At 34.6% G+C, this 13,266-nt stretch overlaps 1 protein-coding gene across 8 annotated transcripts in view; it reads left to right on the plus strand.

Annotated features, from left to right (window-relative positions):
* Arhgef12 (Rho guanine nucleotide exchange factor 12) overlaps positions 1-13,266 on the plus strand; it is a 153,479-nt gene that overhangs the window by 75,414 nt on the left and 64,799 nt on the right. For 6 of the 8 annotated variants that reach the window (XM_087212538.1, XM_087212539.1, XM_087212541.1 and 3 more), the window contains 4 exons: positions 4,928-5,026; positions 5,776-5,825; positions 9,015-9,072; positions 11,696-11,874. In XM_087212538.1, coding sequence (XP_087068664.1) covers positions 4,928-5,026; positions 5,776-5,825; positions 9,015-9,072; positions 11,696-11,874 — 386 coding nt within the window. The remainder of the gene's footprint in view (positions 1-4,927; positions 5,027-5,775; positions 5,826-9,014; positions 9,073-11,695; positions 11,875-13,266) is intronic. The other 2 variants (XM_087212542.1, XM_087212545.1) reach the window with 1 other exon arrangement.

Consider the following 13,266-nt stretch of genomic DNA (forward strand, 5'->3'; position numbering starts at 1 on the left):
TCTGAACCCTCCCCAAAATTCTCAGGGCATGGACAAAGTTAGACTTTTTTTTTTTGCCAGAGTGTAATATATATGGTATTTCATCTAGTTGCCAATGAAGTCCTTGTTCCCAACTGAAGCCTCCTGACCCTGGTCTTCACTATCCACTTTGCTGTTGGCATTCTCATCTTTTGAGGTCCAACTAGAATCAGCCATCAACCTCTCCATATAGCATTCTAGGGCTTTTCTAGCCCAATTTTCCAAACTTTTCTAAGTGCCTCCCACAAGCTAGTTCCAAAGGCTTCTAAACCACATGGTCACACACAGCCACAGCAAACAACTGTACTTCTCTGGTACCATTTTCCTGTATTAGTTTTCCCATCTCTGAGACACAATAGTAGATACCCACAACCTAAAAGAGGGGACATTTAGTTTGGCTCATGGTTTCAGAGGATTCAGCACATGGACAGCTGTCTCCAAGGCAGAAACCTCATAGCAGAAAGATGTGACAGAGCAAAGATGCTTAGCTCTTGGCACCCAGGAAGCAGAGCAGGGGAACAGTGCCAGAGAAAAGGGGGTCAGGGATCTATATAGTACCCACCCAGATACACCAAGAAGTGTGGTTTAGTAATTCTCTAGGCATCTCCCAAACCAATGAAGTTGACAAATTAAGCTTAACTGCTATACATATAAAAGAGGAATTAAAGTACATTTTGATAAGTGCATTCCATGAAGGTTTAAGCCTTATTGCTATCTTTGTTAAATATTTTCTCTGCCTGTGCCCAAATTGCGGGAACATAGCTTATATCCAAGTAATTATGTGATCTCATAAAACTCATTCAGAGATACACTCATTTACGTGGTGCTTATGATTAATAAACTTTGTCATACCATAAGACATTTAGTAACAAAACAAAACCCTGAACTATATGTATAATAAAAACCAGAAAACGTTAAAATGATGAAAGATAGTTTTGGGTTTTTTTAAATTAATAAAATATGAAAATGGCTATTTTGGGAGTTAAGGCACTACTTCCCTGCTTTTATAACATATAGGGCTTATTGTCTGTACCATACTCTGATTTTTAATTAGTATTATCATTGTTTCTCTGTTTGTTGAGGTTGCTGTGGGAGTCTATAAGACAATATTGGGAAAAGCTGTTAAGAGAGTGTAATTTGCCTCTTGAGGACCTCTTGCTGTCTTTCATCTTCTAAAGATGTCTTAAACTAGAAGCCCTGTTCTTTGAAATTTTCCTTTTCTCTTACTTCCCCATCCACAGTTAATTTCTTTGTCAAAACAAAACAAAACTTAGGCAAAGACATAAATGGAGATTGATTCTCTTAGGGAACATTTGCACTAATGATAGGAGTATATTAACATTAAAGTGCTTGTAGTTGATTTCTAATGGTGACATGGATAGGTGAGTAAAAAATTTTCAAGAAGGAAACCCCCAGCCTCTACCAATCATAATAAAATAAAGAGTTACCATTAATGAACCCTTAATATTTGTCAGGCATTAAACTAAGCACTTTATTATGTTCTGGTGAAGTATGCAAACATAGCAAATTCTTTAACTCCAACTACCCTTTTCCTTCATCTCTTATAGGCAGCCTTTCTGTACAGGCACCTGAAAAAAGATGTACCTAAGCGTAGTCACTTAGCACAACTACCACCAGTGTTAGAGATCTTTAGTTCTCTGATTTTCAGCTCTTGTGTAAATGGGGTGGGAGAACTAGGAAGCATAGATAATAATATGAAAAAAAGTTATATTCAGTATTATAATTGCTTTAATTTTTAATGTCACAATTTACTTTGAAATTTCAAATAACTGTGAAGGAAGTCATGAGATATTCATGTTTCTCACAGCAAGCATGGATGTCAAAAGATTATTTTATTTTTATTTTTTGGTACTAGGAATTGAACTCAGAGCCTTGTGCTTGCTACTGAGCTACAAAAGATTAAAGTGTTGCGGTTATTCTGTTTTGAGGTTCTCTGATTCCGATTATGTACTAGAAATTTATAAAGAATGCTTTTTAATTTTATGTATTCTTATTTATCCTGTTTATGGTTTTATTACTTGAAGAAAGCAACATTAAACAGATTAAAAAGGTTGAATTCTGTTATTTCCCTGTTACCTCAATTATAATTTACTGTTTTTGTGGGAATGCTGATGTGTGAAAACAAGTGTGCTTAGTATTCATAGGCTCTAGAATTAAGGAGTAATTTTTTTTAATTGTCGAAAACAACTTTTATTCAAGTAAAACTTAAAAATAACATGTGTTCATTTCAAGATATGATGCCAAGTCTTGAGAAATGAATATACCAGGCCTGGGATTTAGCCTGAGTTCAATGCCCAGTACCAAAAAAAAAAAAAAGAGAATATACCTTCATTAAGACATAGAAAACCTCCATTACCTCAGAAAGTTACTTTATTTCTCTTTCAGTCATTCCTACTTTTCCTCTAGGCAATCACTGTAGTTTTTATAGCTGTCACTTAGTTTTTCCTCTTCTATCTTGGAATCATCTTTTTCTGCATCTGGCTTTTCTGATTCATCCATGTTTGTTGAGTAGTTGACTGTGTATAAATAGTCTTTTTTCCCCTCTTTTCTTGGCAGTATTTCATTGTAGAGATACAGCACAATTGTTCATCTGTTAATGGTTGAGTTGTTCTTAGGTTTTGGTTTTTATGAACAAAACGTCTGTGAACATTTGTACTTTATGTAGATATGAAATTTCCTTCACTTGGAAGTGAAATTGCTAGGTCATGTGTAAGTACATGCTTACTTTCATAAGAAGTTTCCCATTTGTTTTCCCACACAGTTGTATATACCCACCAATGATAAGGGAGTTCCAGTTTCTCCATATCCTTGGCAACACGTAGTATTATCAGTCTTTTTATTTTTAGCTCTTCTGGTTAATGTACTTTCATTGTGGTTTTAATTTACATTTTTCCTAATGGTTGCAGATGTAAAGCACCTTTGCATGTGCTTATTGGCCACTGGTATATCTTTCTAATATGTTTATTTAAATCTTTTACTCATTTTAAGATTGATCTTTCATTATTGAATTGTAGATTTATTTTTTAAAAAATATAATCCAGTACACATCCTTTCTCTGATATTTGTATTATACTGTGAATATTGTCTCCCAGGCTGTGGCTTGCCTTTTTATTTTCTAAGTAGTATCTTTAGAAGAACAGATGTTTCCAATTTTGAGTCTAGTTTACCTGTTTTTTTTCCTTTTATATTTGATGCATTTTTGCGTCCTATGAGATCTGTGCCTATCCTAATATCTTGAAGATTTTCTCCTATATTTGCTTTTGTTTGTTTGTTTGTTTTTTGGTACTGGGGATCCAACTCAGGTCCTTGCGCTTGGGAGGGAGGCGATGTAAGCACTGAGCTAAATCCCCGGCCCTACTATATCTGCTTTTGAAAAGTTTTATTTTTTTAATATTTAGGCCATGATCTGTTTTAAGTTACCTTTTGTGTAGAGTCTTAGTTCAAGTTTCATGTTTTCTAAATGGAGATCCAGTTACTCCTGTCTTTTGTCTTCAGTAGGTTTACATACTCATGACATATCATTATTAGCAAGAATATAGAATGTTAAGAATATATCATTAATGTACAGTCCTAAACATACCCTTTGTCTAGTCACTTTCTTATTGCTGAGACAAAATACCCAACACTCCCAACTGAAATAAGGCGAAACTTATTTTGGCTCCCAGCTTTTAGAAGTTTCAATCCTTAGTTGGCTGGCTCCAATGCAGAAATTATATGGTGGAAGGACCTGGGTGGAGGACACCTGCTCATCCCATGGCAGCCAGGAAGCAGAGGGTCACTCTTCCAGTGTCCTGCCTCTTCTGACCAGGCCCCACCTCCTCACAGCACAGTTAGTTCTGAACTCATTAGTGGATTAGTCCCCCATGATCCAATCACCTTCCAAAAGCCCCACCTCTGAAGATGTGAGGTTTTGGGGGAGCTTTCTAGATCCAAACAATAGCATCCTTTGTGCACCATACTTATTCAAAAGATTGTGGTTCTTTGTATAAAATTATTCAGAAGTTTTTCTTTGTTAATCATCTAGTTCTGTGTTATTTTACACATTACATGTTTTGATTTGGGTGAATGTTTGTTTTCTGCAAAGCTGAAGATATACCTTAAGTCTGGCCAAGACCGAGTTAAGGGCCTTTAGATCTGATCTGTGATAAAACAAAACTGATTAAGGTTCTACTCTGGGTCATTCCTTTTCCTTTGACTATAGTCCTGTTTCTCTCATTGCCTAGACAGTTTTCATTTGCTGTTTTACTAAAAGGAAAACATATTCTCTTGTGGGAATCAGGTAGGTACTATATATGAAGAATTAGTTGAACTCACAGATCTTTCTTTCCCTTTTCATCCTTTTCCTGCTTCCTGTTTATTTTTTCTTTGAGCCAGTTTTTCTTCCTTTGAACTCTTCCCTTTCTCTTTCCCTTTTGGAAGAATAGCCTCAGGTCTCTGCAAACCCTCCTTTCTTTGTATAGTCTTTTCCTGAGTTTAGGGTTGATGTTTCCATAGGCTTCCAGCCTACTGTCTCAAAATGTTTGATTTTCTTGGGTTAAATACCAATTAGAACACAAGTCAGAGGGGAAGGATTTTATATTACAAATACATAGCATAAATGTGAATAGGCTTTCCTTTTAACTGTCTCATCTCTAATACTTAAGCAGTTATAGTTTGCCACAGCTGTTTTTAATCTTGGAGCAATTCTATGCTACCTCTTTCCCCATGAGAATCCAATTTATAAGACTCTATAATATTCTTTGGTTTTATTCAGTGCTTTTTTTTTATATATGTGGGTTTAATGAGCTATCTTGTGTTTCTCCAGGTAGAAAACAGTTTATTTTTAATATTTAATCATTATCTTTTTCTATTTTCTCTTCCTTCTCTTTACTCTGTGGTTCTTGTGCAGGTCTTGTTCAGCGTTGTGTGATCATCCAGAAAGATGACAATGGATTTGGGCTGACAGTCAGTGGAGACAATCCAGTCTTCGTACAGTCTGTCAAAGAAGGCAAGGCATTTTTAAAAACAGTTTTCCACTTGGAAGCAAATAGAGTAAAAGTAGGAAAGTTTAGAGTCTATTGCTTAGAATGGAATAATTATACAGATTGCAGGTCATAGGGACTAGATTTGTCTGTGGTATTATAGGAATGAAGATACTCTAGTACTCTAGTTGATTGTCTTTTTTTTTGGTACTGGGGATCGAACTCGGGACATTGTGCTTGCAAGGTAGGTGACCAAACCACTGAGCTAAATCCCCAGCCCCTAGTTGATTGTCTTTTTACAGTTCTTAGTTTTAGAAATCATGATTCCTTGGTCATGATACTTTATATGTCATCACTTACAGATATTTCTAGAATTTCATTTCTTCACAGCACCAGCAGTATTTTGGTAGGGACAGATTAAAAAGATGATTATAGGCTCAAAAATAGAAATTCTTTTCCCAAAACAGTAGTATCTTTTGCTGTTACCATATATTCAATACTTCCTTAATGTTGGGTGCTATAATTTGAGCTAGATATTTTTTTATTTCCCATTTTATAGGTGTCATTGAGGCCCAGAGTAAAACATAAAACATAAATCAACATAAAACATAAGTCAACATAATACAAATAGTGAGTGGCAGAGGCAGGATTTGAAACTAGTATGTCTGACTTAACAGCCCATGTTTTCAACTGCTTTGTTACACTATATCTCTTTTGAGAAAATTATCAGTGAATGTAAAGGAAGCGTATTTAAAGTAATTAATGTCTTACACAGATGGAGCAGCCATGCGGGCTGGAGTACAGACGGGTGATCGAATCATCAAGGTAAGGAAAAGACTATTTAGGAATTCATCACAGGATTAAAAAACAATGCATATTAGCTTTTTTTTTTTTTTTGTACTGGAGATCGAACTCGGGTCCTTGTTCTTGCATAGCAGGCAGCTAAACCACTGAGCTAAATCCCTTGCCCTTATTAGGTATATTTTTTAAACTTGGAGTTTTGTGAAAAGCAGCACGTTACATGTGGATCAGTTGAGTATAAAAATTTACTTCATTTTAAGTTAATGTTACCCTTCACTGAAGGATATAAAAGGTTTGAATAAATGGAGTTATATATGCTCTTGGGTAGAAGAATAAATCACTGTTACAAGGACCATTTCTTTCCACACTAATCTGTTAGCAAGAAATTATCATCAAAATATACATACAGAGTTGTGATAGTGTATTGTTACTTGTCAAACTGATTGTTCTTATAGATGAACTTTACAAAGATACAAGACTGGAGAGGGCTGGGAGTATAGCTCAGTGGTAGAGCACTTGCCTGAAATGTGTGAGGCCCTGAATTCAGTCCTCATCACTGTAAAAATAAAAATACATGGTGAAGAAAAAATTGTATTATGTATATGGATATGTATGAGAGGAGGTGGTATGGACTCATTTTAAGTATGTGACACTACTGTAGATATACCTTGGTCATAGAACATTATAGTCTAGAAACAGGCCTTGAATTCTTTGTAGAGAAAGAATGGACTGACTAGTACTTATTCTTGAAACAGTTGACTAACTTAATTATCTAAAATCAAACTATTATATTGGAAAAGATATTAGGAACATATTTTACAAAAATAATTTTTAAAAATATTTGAATGCTTTATAGAGTGTGATATCCTTAATTGAAAGAGAACTTTTTTATTACTAAGAAAATAATAATTCTAATAGAAAAGTGAAGATTTTTATCAGGCAAAGGCTATAGTAATTGAAGTAAATAACAATTAATGAGGATATGTCCAATCTCAGTGGTAATAAAAGAAGTAGAAGTTAAAATAATAAGTGAAAAATAGAGTCTGCCGAAAACATGTATATACACTTCAGGAAAATAAAATCTTGTATAAATATTTTAATACTAAATTTATTGAGACATTGTGAGATTGTACAAGTTACCTTTGGTCTCCACAATTACAAAAGTTTCTCAAAGTAGTGGCCATTAGCTTCCAGACATTTGTTAGTACAGAAAACTGCTGCTTGAATAACCTTGGTCATTGAAATTGCTGCACATGCATTTTCAATATCTTCTGTAAAGCGTGGCAGTATAGAGGTTTTTCTGTGATATTTGACATCCTCTATAGTTCCCCATATGAGGGTATCATCTATTACAAAAACATCATACTATTTTTCTTTGCTTGAAGGGTGTACACAGTTTTTGGGGCAGACTCTGTATATTTTTTTACTCGGAAATTAAAAGATTGATAATACACACTTGGCATAGTATGGGTATAATAGAATGGCTCCTCTTACAAGTTTGAGTATAAATTAGGTAAAATCTATTTGGATAGAAATTTATGAGTACATGTCAAGAGCCTTTAGGAAAACATCTCATCTTTGACTAGAAATTTCACTATTAGGAACTTATTCAAGGAAATAAGCATAGAAATGGGAAATGGTATGTGTACAGGTATACAGGAAAATACATTTTGGCTTTATCATGCTGAAAACGTGTAAATAATCTGAATGTGCATAGACTGAGGATAAGAGAAATTGTATTTCAGCTGCAGCCTATAGGAAGAATGGATTAGGCCTGTGTGTACCTATAGTGAAGGTAGGCAGAAAACAGTGCAAAAAAGGCACTTATGATATGTATGTGTATGTGTCAGTCTGGTATTTGCATGCTAGAAAGGATCTCTTAAGATTAAACATCATAGGGCCGGGGATTTAGCTCAGTGGTTCTGCCGCCTGCCTTGCAAGTGGAAGCATCCAAGTTCGATCCCCGGTACCAAAAAAAAAAAAAAGATTAAACGTCATAGTTACAATAGTGACATCTCTGGGGAGCATGATGAGTATATTTTTTTTAGTGTATTTTATACACATATATTTGAATAGCCAAGCCTGACTGGATTTCAAGTAGGCCACAGTCAGAGATTTTTTTTTTCTGCACTGGGGTCTGAACTCTGGTCCTTGAGCTTGCACAGCAGGCAGTGAAACCACTGAGCTAAATCCCCTATACACATATATTTGAATGTTACATTAGTATTATTTGTATCAGAAATATTAATGTTAAATCTGTTTGATATTTTTACCTTAGTTTAGTTTAATTAAGACTTTGAGTCACATTCTTTTTTTTTTCCCCCCTTAAATTCTTTTATTGGTACATTTTAGGTATATAATACATTTACATTTATCATTGGGAACTTGTACCTTTACATGATGTTTCTTGGTTCTTATTTTTTCCCCATTCCCTGCCCTCCCTTCACCGCTTTACATTTAGGCTGTCTGAAGATTAATTTTCTTTGTAAAAATTATACCATGTTTGGAAAACTAAAATTGAGTATTATTACGGAATATTGATTATTTTTCATTATTGTTTTAACGTATAATTTTGACGAATCAGTGAACTGGTAAAAGCAAAGGTATCTTTCCTAATTACACTAGTTCTTCACTGTGAAGAATTTGTAATCTGTTTTGTGGCATATTTTATCATTTGTCATGGGAAATAGTTATAATGTCCTGTAAGTCAAGGCCTTATTTTGTGTTCAAGTTAATTTTGTTGCTGAATAAATCTTATAGAACAGCAATAAAAGTGAATTTTGTAATTACCTTTAAATCAAGGCTTTATGTCCTTTTTTGTTTTTGGATATAACTTATAGCATAGTGATAAAAGTGAATTTTGAACCAAAAAAAAAATTTTGTGTGTGTGTATGTAGTACTGGGAATTGAACTCAGGAGTGCTTTATCACTGAGCTATATCCCCTGACCTTCTTTAGTTTTTATTTTGAGACAGGGTCTCGCTAAGTTGCCCAGGCAGGAACCAAACTTGTTGTTTCCTGCCTCAGCCTTCCTCTGTGCTAGAATTACAGGCAGACCCCCACTGCACCTGGCTGGAAATGCATATAAGTATTTTAATGTAACTTTATTTATTGTATTATAATAGATTATATTGTATATCATAATTCTTAAAGTCAGTTTATTCATTGTTTCAATAGGGTATGTCAGGCATACACTATTTTCATTTTCTTGTAGGTGAATGGAACTCTGGTGACTCATTCAAACCATTTGGAAGTGGTGAAGCTAATCAAATGTAAGTGAATGTTTTTCTCAATTTTTAAATGTTTTCTGATGCCCTTAAAACAAGGATCAGCAAACGTTTCCTGTAACAGGCCACATAGCAAATATTTTAGACTTTGTGGGCCATGTTGTTTATTTCTGGACTCTATTGTTATAGCACAAAAGCAACATTGGAGAAACTGAGGCTCAGACCAGTCAGAGCCACTTCTTGTCTTTTCAGGGTCAAAGGTGGAGAGTGCTTCACCACACTGGCACTAAGCCGTGGTCAGAACAGGCTTCTGCAGGGCCTCAGTTTCCCTATCTTCATAGGCAGAAGGGAGTGTTCAGTTATCCTATAATATTTGCTTAAAAGTGGTGATAGGATGCGTATTTGAAATTGTGGAGTTGAGTGAAGTCTGAGCACCATATCTTACAGTCCCTGGGCCTCAGTTTCACTTTGTTACTGTTAGCCTCACCTGCTTCCCAGAAGAGATTTTACATTTTCTAATTATTTCACTTATTGCATGGATAATAACACCACCATTATAGCAGAAGTAGAAAAAGTGACATAGTAGGAAAAGTCCTCTACCTAAAACATAGCTATTCTTTCTTTGTTCTGTCTTGATTGGAGCTCTGTGTATTTGTTATTAGGTCTCACAAGAAAAAAAAAGTTTAAAATAAATTGAATGCAGTAAAAAAGAATTTATGATCTTTTGCCTCAGATTCTTTCATTGTAAATTAGAACTAAAATTTAATTATTTGTGGCCAAGCAGAGTCACTAATATTTTACTTAATTCTATTTTATTTAATCAAGTAGACAGATGTCTTTTTCTTTTTTTTTTTTTTTTTAAGTTTTTTGAGATAGGGTCTTGCTGTGTAGTCCAGGCTGGTCTTGAACTCTGTAGTGCAAGCTGTCTTTGAACTCATGGCAATCCACCTGCCTCAGCACCCCCAAGTGCTGGGATTGTAGGTGTGTGCTACCACACCCAGCTGAGTAGACAGACATCTCTAGAATAAATTCAGTAAATTTAAATTCTTTCTTGACCTTATAGTTTAGGTTAAGAAACACTGAACTCCTTTGGCTTTTCATTAGGGTATCAGTGTTCTAAATGGTCATTTCGATCATAGTTATTAACTTTAGCACATTTTAAAAGAAATACAGTGATCAGAGTTAGCTTCCATATCTGAATAAATCTGGATAACTAAGGAGATTGTGACTTAATGTATTTTTGCATGCTACATAAATATGATGGTTTATATTAAGAAGTAATCCCCGTTGTCGGTTGTAGTTTATAAGAAGTAAGAATATCTCTTTAGCTTTCCAGATATTTTTGTTTATTCCAATATAAATTTTTATTTAAAAATTATATCTTAGCATTATAGCCGTAGATCACTTGTCCAGAAGCGAGGGCATAGCTAAAAATTTAAATATAAAACATTCTTGAGTATCCAAAACAGATATAAACTTGACATGCCTGAAACCTGTGTAGTTCACTTAAAATAACTTTCTCATGGCTTACTTTTTAATACTATTCTACACATCACACATGTGATTTCAAATTGCTGCATTTTAGAAAAAGCTAAAGAAGGGAAGGGAAGAGCTAGGAAGCTATTAGGGCAATCATATAGGCAAGTAAGATATGACTTTTTGACAGAGCAGTAAGACTGAAAAGCCTTAGAAAGTATTTATACTTAATATCTGCTCAGTTATTGATAATGATTTCTATGGGAGGCTTAAATTGGGAAACAAGTGTGAAATACATTTAAACGTTCTATTGAAAAGTCTAAGAAAAAAGTTTCATTTAAAGATCAGTTATTTTGAAGTCATTTATTTGGAACATCTCATTTTTTGGTGCAAGATAATGAATGTTTATTGTTGAGTTTTTCTGATTATGTTAAATTTTGCTGTCTAGATTTTTCCCCTCCTGTAATATGTCTAGTGAATTTCTGTTCACTTTTCTAGATTTTTCAATTAAAATTTACTATTTACTGGGCCAGGTGTGGTGGTGCATGCCTGTAATCCTAACATTTGGGAGGCTGAGATAGGAGGATCCCTGAGAGTTCGAGAGCAGCCTGGGCTACATAGTGAGTTCAAGGCCAGCCTGAACCCATAGTGAGACCCTGTCTCAAAACAAAAAACAAACAAAATTTGCTACTTAATTGCTTTTTCTTCTTTTTATGGAATATATTTTTAGTCATATTTATTTTGTAAAGTTAATTGCAAATTGTATTGTTGTTTTTCAGAATGTTAAATAAACCCTGCCTAATTAGTACATCCTAAAATATAATGATTTTAAAATTTACATTTTAGAAATTACTTGAACCATACCTATTAGTAGGTGATTGATGTTAACCATCTCTAAATTAAGAAAATATATTCTTGGGGTCAAATTTTGTTGCTTTTAAGTAATATCTAATCCTGTGAGTAGTACTTTGCTATCTAAAAGTGTTGTGGCATTGTTCTTTTTGATTTTTTAGACAGCTATGAAAAAGATAACATAATGTTTTCTTTTTCTGTGGAGAAATAATTAGCAGATGATAAGAATTTCTCACATAATATTTTAGAGGTGCTAGATTCAGTAGCAAAATGCTATATTAAGTTCCTTGACAGTGTTATCTTTCTATCCCTTTCTTTTTTACCATCTCTTCACCCCAAGCTGGTTCCTATGTAGCTCTCACTGTTCAGGGACGCCCACCTGGGTCGCCCCAGATTCCACTTGCTGATTCTGAAGTAGAGCCATCAGCCATTGGACATATGTCTCCCATCATGACATCCCCTCATTCACCTGGAGCATCTGGGAATATGGAAAGAATCACCAGTCCTGTGCTTATGGGGGTAAGGCCAGGAAAAGTTTGTTAGTAAATACTTGGTTATATAAGGATATATTTGCTTCATATTAAGAGTTTTGAAGAGCCAGGTGTAGTGGCACACACCTGTAATCCCAGCACCCTGGGAGACTGATGTAGGAGGAGTGAAAGTTTGAACCCAGCCTATGTAACTTAGCAACTTAAACAGTCTCTGTCTCAAAATGAATAAAATTTAAAAGGAACTGGGGATTTAACTCAATAAGACCCTGGATTTAATTCCCAGTGTTACCCCAACCCCATCAAAAAAGGAAAAGAATATTAAAGTATTGAATTGATAAACAAATTCAAGATTCTAGAAAATAACTTCGTAGTAGACAAATTATGTAGTAATTTGGAATGACTACACTGTATTGTCATGTACACCTACCAGGAACAAAACAGCGTGCCACCCACAAAAATAAAATTAAGATACCCTATGTTTGAAGTCTTTAGTCATCTTAGTATGTATTCTTTAAGAGGACAGAGGGGCCAGGGATTTAGCTCAGTGGTTCCTCCACCTGCCTCGCAAGCACAAGGTCATGAGTTTGATCCCCGATACCCCCCCAAAAAAGAGGACAGAGGTGTTTTATTTATTTTCTTAGTGTTTCTAGTGCTTGATTATATAATAAATCTTTGCTGATTGAGTTTGAATCAAAAATATATAAATAACTATAGTACATACTATATAGGTAAGTGTAATACAAAAGGCAGATTGTAGACATTATGGGGGAAAAGCATTAAGTTCTGTGAGTATTCAAAAGAGGAAATAAAGTACATACAGTTGTAATGAGGATTGCCTTCATGGAAAAGTATTATTTGAATTGAACCTCAGAAGACATAACATTCAAGTACTATACAAGTAATATCTCTGTTCATGAATGCTTCTGTTTGCAAACAATTCAGTTCACAAAAGCATAAGTCAAAATTTTGCTTCTATTTGTAAACTACACATCAGGTGACAAACACAACCATGACCATCTTCGCCTCGCAAACACAAATGTAGCCATGTTCCCCAAAACCATAAAACCAATTAAGTTCGTAAACCGAGGTACCATTGTAAATGATAATGATGGAGAGCAAAGCAGCACAAGTAACAGAAGCAGAATAAATAAAGACCCAAGAAGAAACCAAATATTTTTAGTAGTAGCTATTACTTTTATTTGGTTTGTACCCGTTACAGAGGTACCTAGTAAGAGATGAGCTTCAAAAATAATAGATTCCCCATATATTTTTTATAACTACCTTTCTAATTTACATGTAGCAGGATAAGCTTAGAAATCCACTAAACATTCTTTGGAGCAAGAGAATAACATGATTATAACATGAGTATAGGAAGAGTAAATTGGTAAAATATTACAGGGTTGTGAAATAAGGAGAGATG

Source organism: Heterocephalus glaber, unplaced genomic scaffold (genome assembly GCF_053883595.1).
Source record: "Heterocephalus glaber isolate CG9 unplaced genomic scaffold, H.glaber_assembly_v1.0 deba00001429, whole genome shotgun sequence".
Lineage (NCBI taxonomy): Eukaryota > Metazoa > Chordata > Mammalia > Rodentia > Bathyergidae > Heterocephalus > Heterocephalus glaber.